This window comes from Artibeus jamaicensis, unplaced genomic scaffold, assembly GCF_021234435.1.
Source record: "Artibeus jamaicensis isolate MK-2021 breed Jamaican fruit bat unplaced genomic scaffold, CSHL_Jam_final contig_426, whole genome shotgun sequence".
Lineage (NCBI taxonomy): Eukaryota > Metazoa > Chordata > Mammalia > Chiroptera > Phyllostomidae > Artibeus > Artibeus jamaicensis.
The window spans coordinates 8758943-8776554 of record NW_026521826.1 but is presented as its reverse complement, the minus strand read 5'-3'; the positions used below and the strand labels follow the sequence as shown (position 1 = coordinate 8776554).

At 38.9% G+C, this 17612-nt stretch overlaps 1 protein-coding gene across 2 annotated transcripts in view; it reads right to left on the bottom strand.

The window, feature by feature from the left end:
• The window catches only part of CELF2 (CUGBP Elav-like family member 2), a 503518-nt gene extending 495839 nt beyond the window's left edge, over nucleotides 1–7679 (bottom strand). The window contains exon 1 of one of the 2 annotated variants that reach the window (XM_053665830.1): nucleotides 7234–7679. In XM_053665830.1, the coding sequence (XP_053521805.1) occupies nucleotides 7234–7286 (53 nt within the window). In that variant the 5' untranslated portion in view covers nucleotides 7287–7679. The remainder of the gene's footprint in view (nucleotides 1–7233) is intronic. The other variant, XM_053665833.1, reaches the window with a different exon arrangement.
• Between the last annotated feature and the right edge of the window lie 9933 nt (nucleotides 7680–17612).

Genomic DNA, 17612 nt, shown 5'->3' with positions numbered 1-17612 from the left:
AAGTAGCAAACCTGGGTCAGGACTGGACACTGCTGGAGACACACTGGTAAAAAAGACAGTCCGTGTCCTTAGGAAACATATGGGGTGTGGGGACTGGAGATGCTTTTAACATAGAATTGAAGAAAGGAGGGTGAGTGGTTGATCTGTTGAGGTACCTTGTCCTGTTGTATTAAAATGCAGAGAGGAGCTAAACACAGGGGCCCTGCATAAGAACAGACAGGAAGTCTGCCCTGGGAATCCTCTCCTGCAGCACAGGCTATCACATTTGATTCCAGTATTCTGGGACAGTGAGCCTGAACACGTGCTATTTGGGGAGTGTTAGGGAGGCAAGGAGCACTTTCTGCTTTCTAGTCCCAAATGTTGAAATAAAAGTAGCAGGTGGTTTTCTATTTTGGGAAAATAGCTTCACTGTGGTCTCTGACCTTTGGGAGATTATATGAGGAATTTATTCCTGTGTTTCTTTGAAATTTCAAATGATCTGGGTTTGTAGTTTTTGTCCTTGATACGCTGCTGGTACAGTCCACTAGGGAAACAACCATTCAGGAGGGAGAAAACTAATTGTCAATGAATATTTTTGTACTGATTATTTGTGTCAATGGAATGGAAACAACTCATGAGGGTATTTTTGTTTTTTTGAATGCAGGAATGAGATGAAAATGCAATTGCATTTTTATGTGATCTTATAATAACCTTTGTCATTATCAGTTGTATCATGTGCTACATTAGTCATGCTTTGTGAAAAGTAGATTATTCTCCAATATAATAAATTATTTAAGAGGCCCAGATCTTGTATTCACTTTCATAAACATATACAGTAACTCATTCTACCTAGAGAATTATTACACGATCTTCTCTGTATTCTCATAGCCTACTTCCCTGCTGTTCTTGCAAAGATTTTTTAAAAGTACCCTATAGTAAGTAGGCCATCATTCTTCGAACTTTCCTGTGGGAAAAGGAAGAATAACGTGGTGCAAACTTTTCCCATCGGAGGCATACTTAAGGCAACTTGCTTCACCAAGTTACCAACGTACCAAGGAAAGGTGCTAAGTCAGAACAGTACATGGCATCATTTTCTAAGTGCCCTGGTTCAGTTAGTAGAAACCAAGTCCCCCACTGTGGCAAATAGGAGCACCTACTTCCTGGTGTTGTTGCAAAGATTAAATGAGATATTAAATACAAAGCACTTAGCATAACACCTGGCCCATAGAAAGCATCCATAATTCTTACCTCATCCTCTAAGACTAACCCTATACTTCGGGTGGCAGCCTGCTCTCAGGGGACACCGACAGAGCTTCCACGTAACTTGTCCTTCCTCCAAGTATTTTTAAGATGTCATGTAATGTGAGCCGAAGAGTATCTACACATGGCATTCATTCAAAAATACACAGCAAGCTTTCCTCTGTGAATTTGGAATTCATCTTGGGAGATTTATCAGTCATTTGAAAGGGAAATGTCTCCTAAATGAGCTAGAGAAAGCAATGAAAAAGAAGGAAAGGAGGCCAAACATGTCAGGGTCTGGTCTATTTTTTCCATCAACATGTGCTGTTCTCATTAATGGGAGTTTCTCACACACTCAGAAAGGGAACAGGTCAAAGTGTATTTTGTTATACAGCATTAAGGTTCATCCAAACATTTCAGGGATGTAGTAAGCCATAAATTTTCTCCAGATTATAATCATCTTTGTGAGATAAAGTGCTCATGATCTAAAACATCTCTGACCTTTGAAATATTACCAAGATCTTTTAAAAAACTTTTTTTCCAAATACTAAGGCAACTTTATAAAATGCTCTCTGTCAGATGAGATTGAAAACATCGCTCCAACTGTACACCAAAAATACTTCTATTTTCTTGTGGGTCAAATAATTAGCTAATAGATGGGAGGTAGGCAAAGGCCCATAGACCAAATCCAGTCCATTGCTTGTTTCTGTAAGTAAAGTTTTATTGGATTGCACCTAAGCTTAGTCATTTACATATCATGGCTACTTTCACTTTGCATGGCAGAACTAAATCATTGCAACAGAGATTCTGTGGCCATCAAAAACTAAAGTATTGCCCTGGCTGGTGTAGCTCAGTGGATTGAATGCAGGCCTGTGAACCAAAGGATCACGGTTCGATTCCCAGTCCGGGCACATGCCTGAGTTGCAGGCCAGTTCCCAGCAGGAGACCCACGAGAGGCAACCATACATTGATATTTCTCTCTCTCTCTCCTTCCCTCCCCTTCTAAAGATAAGTCAATAAAATATTAAAAAAAACTAAAGTATTTACCCGCTGGCCCTTATCAAAGTTTGAACATTCCTGATCTAGATCATTCTCTTGTACAGAAGGACTAAATTCTGCTTGAATAATAGGTGTTTATCAGATGCCCAGAGAAAGTAAAAATTGTCCACGTTATTAAATTCAGAGACTTTGCTGATCGAAACAGAAATGAGGATATGGAGATAGAATTAGTAAACTGGGAGGTAGGAGTGAGTTGGTTATTCATTCGTTCATTCCACATAATCCACCACCACTACTGTGGTAAACACAGGCCTTAGGGTGTGAACACAACAGGTAAAGCCTCTGGCCTCAGGAAGTGTACAGTCGATGAGGAAGACAAGCGGCGACCACTTCATTCAATTCATTCATTTGGTCACTCATCTGTTATGTGCCATAAAATATTTTAGGTACTGGGTATATGCCAGTTAAACACACAAACCATATACTCTAATGAGAGAGATAATAAATACATGTAAAAATATCAGGTATTGCCCTAGCTCGTGTGGCTCAGTGAATTGAATGTGGGCTTGTGAACCAAAGGGTCCCTGGTTTGAGTCCCAGTCAGGGCACACGCCTGGGTTGCAGGCCAGGTCCCCGGTGCTGGGCATGTGAGAGGCAACCACGCATTGATGTTTCTCTCCCTCTCTTTCTCCCTCCCTTCCCCTCTCTCTAAAAATAAAAAAATTAAATCTTTTAAAAAAATAGCAGGTATTGATAAGTTCTATGATGAGAATATTAATTAAACCATGTGAAATTGAAATATTTTTAATAGGTCAGAAATGGTTGAATATTGGCAATTTTATATGGTTCAACCTATCAGGGAGATATGCTAGAGAGTGACTTTTGAATGACTTTAAATCATGGGGTCTGAGACAACTTCACCGAGGAGGTGACATTTGAGCTAAGACTTGTACAACAAGCAGCATCCGGACCTACAAATAGCAAAGATTTCCAGGTAGGAAGAGGAGTGGCTTGTGCAAATATCCTAAGGCCAAAATGTTGTTCCAGAGTGGCTGGAGCAACACAGTCAGTGGGGAGAGAAGGAGAACGTATGGCTGGAGAGGTAGTCAGGGCTAGGTCAGATGAGGCCTTGTAGGTTAGAACAAGGATGCTGAGTTTAATTTGAACAGTGATGGGAGGTTTTTCAATAGAAAAGTCACATGATATGATTAATGGCTTTTGAAGTGTTTCCATTCCCCTTGTGTGGAAAATATTCGACTGTGAGAGCAAGAACTGAAACAGGGGGATATGTTAGGAAGTTGTACAGGTTTCTGCGCCAAACGAGATAAATGCAAGGAAAGGTGGAGAAAAGCAAAGAATCTGTAGATGTTTAGGAGTTGAAATCAATAGGAGATAATGACCGCATGGATGTAATTAGAGGGAAAATGAGGGATTAGGGTGGATGTCTAGCTTTCCAGTTGAGTACCTGGCGGGATGGCTGGGTGACTCATAAGCTTGTGAACAGCAGAAAGGAACCAGGTCTTGGGGGAGATTATAGAAATGGTTTATAACCTGTGTAGCTTGAGTCATCGTTAAGATATATCATTGGCTGCACTGAGAAGTCTGGGAACTCTGAGGAGAGGTCTTGGCTGAGCTGTCTTATATCATTAAAGGAGAGATGGGAAGAGAAGTGAAGGTGAGTACGACCCCTTGGCAGACAAGATGGAGTTCAAGAGAAGGCTGTAGTGGCAACTTGTCCAACTGATGAATTTTGTGACCCAATGTAGTCACTTCATCTTGTCTGCTCAACTCCTTCATCTCTAAATGGTATGGTTAAACTAGATTTGGGTTTTTCAGGCACTTCCATGGAGGTGATACAGGGGCATGGGGAGGGTATAGCAAAGGCCAGGTATTCAGAGGTCTGCTCCCTGTTAACTTCCCTCCACTGTCAACCTTTTCCCCCTCAAGTCATACCTATGAACATTAAATCTTGTATTAAACATATCGCCAGGTTTCTTTTCAATTCTTTCTACCTGAGGTTTACTAAATTGTCATGTTCTTTTTTTTTTAGTACACTAATTATATTTCTCTTGATGTAGCTGATTTTGAATGTTTTCTTTGCGTGAAACTTTTGTGTTTGTCTTTTCCCAATATTCTAGGGCATCACTGTTGGAAAGTGTTGGTGTCTTTGGGTGGGAGTTAGATTTCTTTTATACCCCTTAACGTAGACATTAAGTTACTGGTAAAACAGCCAATAGCCCCATTCACTGCTTTGATTTTCCACTTGACAAAATACACCTAGGGTGATGTCAAGCACAGTTGAGAAGGTTTATGACCTGAACTTGTATCCCTGCAGCAGATCATATCTTGAAACAGTAAATTATGGTGTCAGCAGATTTAAAAATTGTTCTATGCGATCACTTTTCATGAGCAACAGGTTTGGCAGAACTCCAGGCTGCATACCTGGAGCAAACATCTGAAAACATTCCAGGTAACACAGGTTTTGAAAGCCTTTCCACTGTTATAAATTAAGCATTCTGCTCATTTGTTAATTAGACAAGGGCAGTAACAGTGTTCCTTTTCCTTATCAAATGGGGGCTCTCACCTCTGGATTTCTAAAGCATTGTATGGATGAAACTCATATCACATACAACTCTGTACGGCATTAGCATATACATCTTCATTCTGCCAGTTGCCCCATTTATAAGCTCATGTTGTATCTTTGCTTCTCCACGTACAATAGATAGAGACTTACTGTTGGCGACTCAATGGTTCAATGAATCAGGATTAGCCAAGAAAAGCCTCATTGTGAACAATTAAGAAATATAAAATTCAATTAATAAACACTATTTCCTTTATAATTCCTTACCTCAGGAAAGGATTACACAGTTAAAAGGCTGATGAAATTATGCCTGCCAAGAAGTGAGGACAGAATGAACTTGGCATACCCAAAGTGGTTGATGGAAAAATATATCTCTTTGCCAGGTCTTGCCACTCCAAATTTGGGAAACTTTACTTACTCTAGCAATAAAGTAAACTTCACTTATGTTAGGAACACATTTAGAGGGAAGGCAACATTATTACTGATTTTTAAGTGGATTAAGATTCATTCAAAAAGGCCTTTGGAGAGCTACATCTTCAAAATTTATAATCATCACACGCATTCTTAGAGCTATGGCCCACATTATCCATTTGTGTAATAATATTAATAAGTTAATCACCAAAAAGAAAATTTTAAAAGTAGTCTTAAGAAATATTTCAATTTTAAGCCCTGGATGGTAAGGCTCAGTGGATTGAGTGCTGTTCTGCAAAGCATGGGGACACCAGTTGGATTCCTAGTCAGGGTACATGCCTGGATTGCTGGCCAGGCCCCCGGTATGGGGTGTGCAAGAGGCAACCACACATTCATGTTTCTCTCCCTCTTTCTCCTGCCCTTCCCCTCTCTCTAAAAATAAATAAAATCTGCCTTTTAAAAAAAGAAATGTTTTAATTTTAGAAATAGACTACCAATCCAGTCAGAGAAATAGAGAATGAAATTCATTCTAAGAGCAGCATCATAAGAACATTTACAGAAGTACATAAGAACATTTACCATTTCTTCATTACAAATCAAATTTAACCTACAAACAGAGGAAAACATAACTGACAGACCTATAAAACTTTTTGTGCCTTTTTATCTAGACATCTTTAGAATTATTTAACAAAAGCAAAAATCTACGTGCCCAAAGATGTTCCTTGGGTTGTTGATAATACAACTCAAGGCCTGGAAACAATCTAAATTTTCAACAAATGATAATTTAGTAAAGAATGTACACCAACATTATGGTGCTTTATTTACCCATTGAAATCATGGTTATGAATGGTGGGTAACAACATGAAAATATGTTTGATATTTACCTGAAAAAAACCCCAGCAGATTCTAAAATGGCACGTACAATATGATGTACAACACATGTACACATAAAGTTCTGGAAAGCAGGATGGAAGGATTTAAAAAAGGAATATCATTAAGATGGGTATTGGCTATTTTTCCTTCTATTTGCTCTTTACTATAATATTGTTGCTTTGAAAAATAAGAGAAGAAGAGAAATGCAAAGGCAGAACCCATGAGAGGGAAATAAGTACTAGCTAATTAAGACAAGATAAATGTCAGGAAAAAGAGGTCCAGCAACACAATTCTAGTCTACATTAAGTGCCAGTGGAATCATGTTTTGGGGTAGATATTCAGGACAATGACATCCTATAGAATCCCTTTCAGAAAAATCCCTCAGTTTCACTTTTTAAAAAAATATATTTTAAAACTTGCCCAAATGGGAAATGCCATTTGGTGTTACATTAAACCTATGAGTTCATTGTGAGCTCTACTGAGTCAGCTGAGACTCAGGTGGAGGGAACACATGAAATCTGCCACTTTGAGCTCCTTGGTTCTAATTTTCCTGGGCTCCTGAGAGATGCAAAGGTCAGAGTTCAGCTTTTTAGGAGGATTCGGAGAAAGACCTCATTTCATAAATTCTGTTCACTCAGTACTAAGGTCAACTGAGTTTTTCTAGCTTTTCTATGTTTGACCTGGGGAAAAGGAGAGGTCAGAGGAGGAACACATTTGCAAGGATTGTTAAAAGAGAAGCAGGAATAATGTTTTCTGGAAAGAGTTTGCTTTTTAAATGTAAAGTCCCCAAAAGTTTGCTACATCCCCTTTCCTCTCTCTTCGCGCCCATGAAATACAACAGTAAAGATGAGAACAGGGTCTTGTGAGTGAGCTGGTGTCAGGAATCATTTCAGTAAAACTGTGCACCCTCTCATAAAAATGCACCGCATTCGTCTCTAGGAGTGAAACAAGACTTCTCACGCCTCGATTCTCGCAAGTGTTGGAGTAGCTTCCCTATTGAAGCAGAGTATTCCTCCACGCAGATCTGGTTGTCACTGAAAGCCACCACAGGCAATGCACTTCGCATCCAGCGTTCCTTAATTGGGGTGGGGGTGGGGAGGAATTTGGCCTTGAACTGAAACAGTGATGGGAGAGAAAGAAAGCAGGCCTACCTTAAAACTTTCCAGTCTTTGAGTGGATCCAAGTCAGAGATTAAGGAATCCATTGTCTAAGAGGCAGCTGAAGGCGAATCCAATCCGAGAGGAGGGGAAGGGGGTGGGTGCAGGGGAAGGAACCGGCCCGCCGGCTTCTTGGCTCGGGCCAGCGCGATGGGGCGCCCAGCACAGCTCTTCTTACTTCCAGGATTGATAAGCACTTGTCCTGGCTTTTCTCCACCCCCCGGATCAATCTGGCGCTATATTCCTTCCCAGCCCCGGCTCATTTCTCCACACCACCTTTGAAAGCCCTTGTAATCTGCTCCAACTGATCAAATTTGACCTTTTTGTAGCCCACTTTATTCCAAGCACAGCTCTCCGTTAAATCTCTCTTTATTAACACCGTCCTCCTTGGCTTTCTTTTGGAACAAACACAGATCAAGCCCGAAGCCTCCAGACTTTACCCGCAATCATTTACAGATTACTGCAAGCTGCAGCCCTCTCCTCCTTTGGGGCATTCCCGCTGCCTCGGAGATCTTGCTTTCATATTCCTGTCGGAAGACCGGTTAGGTTTCTTTCTTTCCTTTTTTTTTGCGGTTCGGGTTCTGGGACACCCGCCTTGGGCCCAGAGCTTCCCTCAGGAGCTGTAACTACATGACTGTTAGGATTTGTTTTTTAAAAATAATTTGGAATGGGGCCGCTAACCAGCTAGAATTTACTGTGTGTTTTCTGGCGGAGATTTAGTTACACTGCTTCCCCCCCTCCTTTCTTTCTTGTGTATGTGTTTTTTTTTTTAAATATGAAGTAGTTGGGGGGGAGACAATCTTTCTAAGCATGAAGAAAAAAGGGTGTGGGCTTTTCTCCCTCAACTTGTATTTTTGTCCTTTACTCAAAACCGAACATCCTTTCAATAATCATCTGAAACTGTGCATTAGCAGATATTTTTAAAATATCAAGAGCAGGATTGCTTTGTCTTTCGTGTCCAGAGTTCCTCCGCCTGTGCTGATGCAGCTCCTTTGAGTGGAGAGGTTTCTTACTTTCATGAGCGCTGCCTCTGGAGCTTTCCCAGTTTCCACCTAAGACTGTGCAGCTGAAGCTCCTTGTCCTGCCCTCAAGGATCCTGAACTAGAAAATCCCGGAATCATCTAGTACAGGGGCTTCCGGGCCGTCGTCTCCGGGGCCATCAGGATTTCCAGTGCATCTGCACGTCTCAGGAGCTTGGGGGGCAGCCTCTCTCTTTATATCAAATTCCTCTTTTCCCTCACACTTATTTTTAAGTGAAATTTTAAGATCATGACCATAATTGGAAAATCAGCTCCACCGGTCGAATAAAATGATTGTTGTTCCTAGGCACATGGACCAGCTGAAGGCACTGAACTAGGTCTTTTTTTCCTCTTGGTTAAAAAGAGTTTAGCTGGTGTTAGGGGTATTGGGGACATTCTTGCTCCAGTCAGAGACTTTCTCTACAAGGAAGAGTAAAGATATTTAAGAGAATAGGCTCCAACATTCTGTAATGACCTTACTACCTAAAATCGTGAGCTGGGAGGAGGGGTTCCAAGCTTTTGCCTGTAGGCAGAACCAAGAAAGAGAAAGCGGCTCCTTCCCTTGGGAAAGATGTACTGACAGGTTGGGTGGGGAAACATGCTGCTTTTATTGTCAGGAAGTTCCTCTAGTGAATGCCAAATGCCCCTCACAGCATTTTAAATCCATTCTCCATTACCCTTTTCTCTAAAAACTCCATGCTTAAAACATTCAGCAAATCCTCAGTTTAGATTGTGTTTCTCTTATACAGCCATATATACTTTCCTTAATGGCTGTAAATGACTTTCTTCAGAAATGCAACTATCATTATGCTAAAATTAAAGAGAATTTCATACCTTTCACAAAAACCATTGCCCCTCTGGGGCTTCATGCTTCTTCCCTGGCTGTCTTTGCTGTCCCACTGTGGATCTCGGGCCACAGTGTAATAATGTGTAAACATTTACATAACACTTCTAATCCCCAAGTACTTCACCGAATGTGGGTGATAATAACAGCATTCGTGCAAAGCGTACCTCCAAAGAGTTCCCAATGCTTAGATAGTGAATAAAAAATGTTTCTCCCTTTAAAAAGTTAGCAAGAGAAAAACAAAAGATTATAAGGAAATAGTTTCTGTGATGTCATCATCATCCTTACATCATTAACCACCACAGCCCTGAATTCAGATCTGAGAAAGGAAAGGAATGTCTTTAACCCTTGGAGTTCAGGGGGTGGGACCTGGCTTTCAGCCAAAGCATAAAAGGACAAAAGTGTGATCATTAGTTATGAAGTACTGGTTTGAAGCAGTAGTCCTTCCAAAAACTTTTTAAGGCAGTAGAAACTTTCCCTCCAATAGAAGCTTGCGCCAAGGCCAAGAACAGAAACAAATGATAGTGGAAGTTTATTACCAGGTACTAGACACTGTTCTAATTTATTTGGGTGTGTTAGCTGGTTCAGTCCTCATGACTGAGTTGTTAGTGATCTGAGTTACCAGTTAGAACCCCTATTTTGTTAATGCACGTGAGGACTTTGGGCATGCGGAAGAAAGCAACTGGTCTGAGCTCGCAGGGCTAGTCGTCTGCAGGGGGACCTGCAGGGGGACCTACAGGTGTGTCTCTGGGACCCCACTGGAGCAACCACTGCAGGGCATTCTCTTTCCTTCCAGCAGACAGAAATATTCGGGCAGAGTGAGTGCATGTGTTTGAGGGTAGGACTGAGGCTGGGATCCAGTTATGGTTGAGTAGGAAAGGAGGCACACATCTCTGGCTTTCACTCCTTAGGTGCCCTAGAGAACTCCCGTGTTTAGGAGGACACAGCTGGAAACCCACTTCCTAAAGTGTCTCGTGATGAGGGAGTTAAACGATCTTTTAAAGGTCGTATTGAGTCCAAAACGGACTGAATATTTTGCTCTTCTCTTTCTTAATTTTGAGGATCGAGTATTTTCTTAATACCCTGTAGATTAATTCCATGCTTTGTATATTGCAGATTTCCCTTTTCCTGTTTCCCTAAGCATTCACTGATTCTGAACAGCTTCACATCAAATGGATCCATTTCCTACTGAGAAAAAGATAATGATTCAGTCACCTTCAACTCTGAGGGTGCTCACTAAATACAAACAAAGGGAAGAGCAAAAATACTACTGCCCTGTTCAAAACTGGGCTGACTATTCATCTGTAACTCAGGAAAAACAATAATAAACTCTCTATACATAAAACCCAAAGGTTAAGTTTAACCTTGAGGAACTTGGGCTAAAAATATAATTTTCTTCTACATCGTGGTATGAATTGCAAGATTTCATTTTATTTGTCTTCTTTTTCTCATACTTTGATTATTTACCCCTTTAAGAATCAGATAATAGCCATGGCCAGGTAGCTCGTTTGGTCAGAGCATCATCCCAGCTTGGGGGGGTGCACGTGCGATACAATATACAGATGATGTAGTGGATTATAAAATTGCACACCTGAAACCTATATAATTTTATTAATCAATGTAATCCCAATAAATTCAATAAAAAATAAAAATTAAAAATATGATACTTCACAAAAAATAAAGAACAGTCCTGGCTGAGTAGCTAAAAGGGTTACAGCATCATCCTGATACGCCAAGGTTGTAGGTTCAATCCCCGGTCAGGGTAAATACAAGAAGGAACCAATAAATGGATAAATAAGTAGGATAAAGCAATGTTTCTCTCCTCTCTCTCTGTCTGCCTTTCACTCCCTCCCCGACTCTCTATAAAGTCAATAAATAAAAATAAAAAAATAATATTTTGTTGTTTCTTATCATCACTCTTTAATAATTGGCTTTTCTGAATGGTCCCCGTGTTAAAAAAGAAAATCGATCCATTTAAAGCAACATTCATGATTGTCCTATTATTACCAGCAAGAAGACCCATAATTCTCCTTTTCACATAAATAAAATTTCTGTGATATCTTTCCCTCTCCTCAAGTACAGAAACCAAAACCAAGACTGAAATCCAAACCAAAAGCAACCAACCACACTAATTATACCTCTTTCATCCTAACAAACAACACCCGAACTCTAAACCACATGTCCCAGGAGCCTGTGTATCCCACACATATTGGGATTCTGGTCATGAGGAAGCAAAGTGAAATGTAGAATCTCAGTGAGGAGACACCAGCAGGAGCCAAGGCATCTGCATTTCACAGCACACCCAGGGAAATTCTAAGGTAGAGCCAGCAAATCTGCCCCAGTCACATAGCATCTCAGGGGTGGGGGGGTTCATATGGTTGAGGGCAAAGTCACTGAAGCCAGAGGTGCGGATCTGTGGCAGCTCATCTTATGGGATATGGAGGAGCGGGGAGCACCTGAAGGTGTGAGTTAACAGAAGGAAAAGAAAAACAAGCGTTCTCTATCAGTTGGGAGTTGGACCAAGTATTACACGGTGCTTCAGAAAGACAGGTATGATGTGTCTGGAAACTTCTCTCCCACAAAATGTCTAACTTTCTCATCAGCAGGAATTTTTTTTTAAAGCAGCCTTCCTAGGGGGGAAATACATTTTTTATATCCTTTTATCATTTCCTCTCTTTTTGTCTCCAATTTCTGACTCCTAGGAATCTAATTATGCTAAGTATTTTGTTTTCTGACTCAGACTTATTTGTATCCAACTCGGTTACTTCCTGATAAAAATTCTTTCCCCTCCTGTTTATTCCAGATTTTTCTCTTTCTTACTTGCCAGCTCTTATTTTCTTCTCCAGTGGGCAAGGCCTTTCTCTCTTCCTTTAAGAAAATGAAATGACTAATTGGAAGTGTATTCTATTTCTGTTAAAGAAGCATTCCTGGTCTCACTGATATGCCAGAGTTTTTACATTGGCAGACGGAGTAAGAGCAGAAACTCCAGCACTTGTTCTTGACCCTGGAAATAGGATCCAGCTTTGCATGCTTTTCATAGCAAACCACAGTGTGGCAAGGATGATAGACAAGGGCTGCCAGATAAAATACAGCACACCCTGATAAAGTGGGATTTTAGAAAAACAGCGAGTAAATTTTTAGTGTAAGTATACCCTGAACTATTGCACAGGACTTATTTACACTAAAAATTAATAATTTGCTTATTATTTGAACTTCAACTTTAACTCCATGTTCTGTGTTTTTATTTGCCAAATCTGGCAACCTTATGCTAGACTGACTTTAATTAAAAATAGCAACATCACTGTGACTATTATTTTTCTTTTTTGGAGTTCTGTAAAGCCACCTTGATGTCGTTGACTAGGCATCAACATGCCTTTATTTAACGGTTCTCAAAGTTTTTTTTTAAAAAATTTTATTAGCTGTTACGAGCCAAACAAAAAAGCCCCATTTCGGGTTGCTTTTTTCAACAAAGCAGTGATATGATTAAAGAATGCTTCCATCTTCCAATATTGGAATTAGGAAATGACCCGCAACCTTCTTGCCTTCAGATGGACTAGTTGATTGCATTTTAAGTGTTGATAAGTTTACTGTGTTCAGAAAGCACTGAAGCTGTCGTTTTATAAAATTTGAGAGCGTCCCTATATTATATTTATTTTATACAGTGACTCAACGGTTAACTCAGCTGCTGTATTTTCTCGTTTGTGCACCAAGCTCCTACTGTAAGAAATCTGCGCCTGAATAATTAACCCTCATCTTCAGTTACATGGAATGCGTATTGTACATATTCTCACTTGAAAGATGTCTATAGAGGCAAACTCTAAAGATGGTGTTTCTCCCCGCCCCCTTCTTTTTAAATAAATGCATTCATTTGTAACTTTAATGGGATTTTAAGTGCTTTCATGTTTGCCTCACAACACCTGATACAATGAAAACCCTATGAACAAAGATCTGTGTTTGGTGCTTTGTCAATGAGTTGAGAATAGCTATTATGGGACACTAAAAATGTGCTATTATGGGAATTTTAAAAAATCTTCAGGGTCTCTAAAGAGGCAGCTACAAAACCTGCTAAGCATGGGAAAAGACCAAACATGTTATTTAGAGTCTACATATGTATGGAATATATATTTTTTTTTACCAGGGGAAAGCCTTCCTAACAATTGGGAAGGAATTCGTCTTTCACTGGAGTCTTAGTCAGCTGAACAGGAGGGCGAAATGGACTGAGGCTGGGGGAGGGGGCATCTTGGGTCCTTGCCAGGCATATTTTAAAAGTGAGAAAGGAAGAGAGGGGAGGAGATTCACACCCAGCCTGCTGCTTTTCATGCCATTCAAAGGAATCACAGGCCAAATTTGGTACATACAGTGGAAAATAAAAGAGGTTTAACTCCTGTGCTGCCAAGGAAGGTAAGAGTTTTCAAAGCTGTGTAATATCCTTTTTTAAATATCAAGGCTGTTTATGTTAGCACACAGGGCTTACACCAAAAGGGACAAAGGAATGTCCAGAAGGAAGATACATTGCTCAGACAGTCCCCATATCCCAGGACAGGGAACAAAACTGGCAACATTGATTTTACAATCTTTGTTTTGTTTTGTTTTTCTTTAAATGGCAGTTTAAGATTACTTGGGTGTTTGTGTGACTAAAGACAGGACTCCTTACAGGGTTTTAAGAGGGAAATCTGAGTGTGAGAGCAACGTCAAACGTTATTGCCAAGTTTCCAGTCAATGCAACAATGTCAACATCTGCTCTCGGGGAAGGACTTCCTAACCGCAAATACCATGTTGAATCGCTCAGAGAAAAAGATAAACAAGCCTTCTGTTATTACCCTCAAATAATAAACCAGAAGACCTGAGTGGAATTAAAATGTCCAACAAATTCAGTTGAAGGCACAGATTTAAATACTTAATGACTTGTTAATTTGATTCAAAGTGGTAACCACAACAAACAGAAGTATTGATTATTGATTCACTGTATACAGTGTTCGTGTGGCAATCAAATGCTCCAGTAGCGTGCCGATGCGTTTTCCGATCTAATAGGTGAGGCAGCATTTCTCACCATGGTGAAGGACCATGTTTCTTTTTCTTTCTTGATTTTAATTTCCAATATGTTGCTGGCCAATACTTTTGCAAAATATAATAAAATTGAATTACTGGAAAAAAGCAAAGAAAATTCATATGTGTAACCCCCCATTTTTGAAATTATTGGATTAATAGACAAAGTTACTCTGTAAATTGCTATATGTGTCTGAACTTATTCCTAATTATTATGCATTTGTTATAAACAAATCATCCACAGACCAGCACTGGTCTGCTTTACACACTCTAAGGAGTACTGATGAAAAGTATCCAACAACAATAAGAAAACAATTCATTGAAACTTTTAAAGCGTAGTTTTATGATCTGTATTAAACTAAACCCTATATGAGCTAAGGTGAATAGGAACTATATCCATTTATACTGTTGATTTTTACTATTGTAGTAAATAATTAAAAAAATCAAATAACTTAAAAGCCACCTGATGACCAACATTCCTAAAGTGACCATTTCCTGAGAAATTTTAAAGTCATTTATTATTACATTGGGACTCGAGGTCATTGAGAAAACTTCTTTGTTGACTGGTAAAGTTGGTAATTAGTAACTGTGACCCAGCTCTAGCTGCTTCCCCCAGTTCCTGTGTTACTTATTTATTCCTATTCTACATTCGAATGAGGAAAACAAAACTGCAGTCTGCCATCATCTAAGATAACTCAATACGTAAAACTCCAAATGTATTTTCCTAAAGATCATTTAGATTACAAAGTATTTTGGAGGCTTCCTAAGTTGTTTGATTTCCTCAAGTATATTTAAGCTTTTTTTTAGATCGATAAACAACTGAGGCACAGTTGTAAGTAAAAGGGCCTAAGCATGAAAATAAGAAACTTTCAATGATTCAATTAACAAGCATATGGCACTTACCGTGTATCAGGAATTGTTATAATGTCTTTACAAAGATTAACTCACACAATTCTCATAACACCCTATGCGTCAAACCCTATTTTTATTTACAGATGAGGAAACTAAACTACAAGGAGGGAAAATAATTTTCCTAGTGAGTAGGTGGCTGAGACATAATCTGAAACTATGGTCTGGCTTTAGAGCCACACGTGAATACACAAGGGCCACACTGCTCATGGACAATCAGAAAAAAAAAGGTAAAGCATTTTAAAAATCGCGAATGCAATTCCACTGGACAATTCAGTTAATGAGCGTTGCCATTTAAATAAAACTTGCCCGTGAACGTGTATAATTCATAGATCAAGGCAGGAGGCTAAAACCATAGGTTTATTGTGTTTAGATCACTAAAGATATATTGAACGTTCACTCACCTCCCTTTAAAAGCATCCCTTCTGACTAAGGTAACTATAGTAGGAATATGGTGACCACACACTTGCCTTCTTACTTTCCTTTGCCATCCATCCCTCATTTGTTTAAAGGAGGAAACAATGCCCACTCAATCCTCATATGTATCATTTACACACATTCTGTTCCTGTTATAAAGGATCAAAGTCTTTGAGTGTGTTGGAATCAAAAGCCATAGAGCTCTGAGGGTGTTCAGAGGGAAATGAACATGCATGTAAGTACAGTTATGAAGGAGATATTTCCAAGGCAGGGGAAGAAGATATAACTAGACAATAATTATTGTAAGATTCTACTGGCACAAAAAACCCACAGTATTTATACTTTTCCTTGAATAGAAAACTAATAGATGAAAGAAAACATAACAGAAGAATTAGAATAATGACTCAACTAATATCATTTGAAAACCTGTGGTAATTCTATGGAGGTGAAAATGTGAAACCTCAATTAATATCAGAAGCAAACAAACAGAAATACCAAATTAATTGAAGAATGAAAAGTAAAAAGCAAGACTACAGAAAATTAGACAATCTATGGAAGCCAAGTCTTTGTCTTGATAAAGTTTTCTGCTTTTAAGTCAAATCAGTTATAAGAGAAAATTTTAAATCAGAGCAAATTTTTAAAATATGAAGAAGAGTTTTGTATATTTGAGTACATAAAATTGCATTTATCAAAAACATCATATACAACAAAATATGAACAACAAATTAAGAAATACGTACACATCTATAATGGAGCAAAACTCCATGGGTATAATAATAGAAAATATGTGGGCAAATCCAACAACGAAGATGTACAAAAGAAGGAATTCAGATAAAAACATGTATATAAAATGAGTCACAGTAATAAAAGTTTAAAATGAGATATAGTGTTTTACCCACTGAGTTGGCAAACACTTTTAAATGATTATGTGGATTCAGAATAAGCTACAATTACATGTGCCCACTCACGTATGTTTTGTTGTTGTCTAGAAAACAATTTGCTGGTATGTATTAAAAAACGTCTAATACTTCTACCTTCTGATCCTGAAATTTGACTTCTAAAATTTGTTTCTAAGATTTATATAAAAGGATATTCATCACAGTACTAATTCTATTAATGACCTATTAGAGGCAACTTAAATACCCAACAATTAAAGGTGCATCAAAAGTGTCTTCATACAATGTGATTAGTATAATTTGGGATTTTGAGAGTGGAGCCCAAATGTGGCCAAAGCCTGCATTTGACTCAGAGATGGCATCAATCTTCTTTTGCATGTGAATTCAAAATTTTAAATTTTTGCTCAACATTATCTATCCATCTACCTATCTATCATCTATCATGTGTGAGTATATGTACATACACACACATACTATGAAGACCAAACAAAGCACATTCAGGGGCTTCAAGTTTGTGGCTTCCCACATTCATGCTCATGTGTATGAATGCAAAAATGACCGAAAATAAAAACACCAAAGTGATACATCATTACACAATTTCAATCATTTAAAATTTACTTTCTTTATACCTTTTCTATGATCTAAGTTCTCTTCATGTATTTCTTTTTGTAACCAAAAAATTATGACTTCCTGTCATATTATTTTATCTATTTACTAATCCTTTTAGGAAATAAAAAGTAGTTTCTTAAAAAATGAAGGGTCCTATTCTGTAGTTTGTCTCTGATCTATAGTTCTTTTCTTTTTTTAAGATTTTATTTCATTTTGAGAGCGAGGGGAAGGGAAGGAGAAAGAGAGGGAGGGAAACATCAATGTGTGGTTGCCTCTCACACGCCCCCCACTGGGGACCTGGCCCCGGGCATGTGTCCTGACCCAGAACGAACTGTTGCCCCCTTGGTTTGCAGGCCAGCACTCAATCCACTGAGCCACATCAGCCAGGGCTGATGTTATATTTCTAAGTATATCCACACATCTACATGGTTATAGATCGTGTTATTATTTATAAAATCATTATTTCTAAGCTGTCAGAAGCTTCTTTGAAAAACAGGGGTCTAAAAATATGTCATATTTATTCTCCCTGGTGGTATAACCTAATCATTTTGGCCCAATTTCAGCTGCATTTTTCCTTTTTCCCCTTTAAATCTTATCTACCCTTCTCAGTTATAGGTAGATGGTACTAAGTGA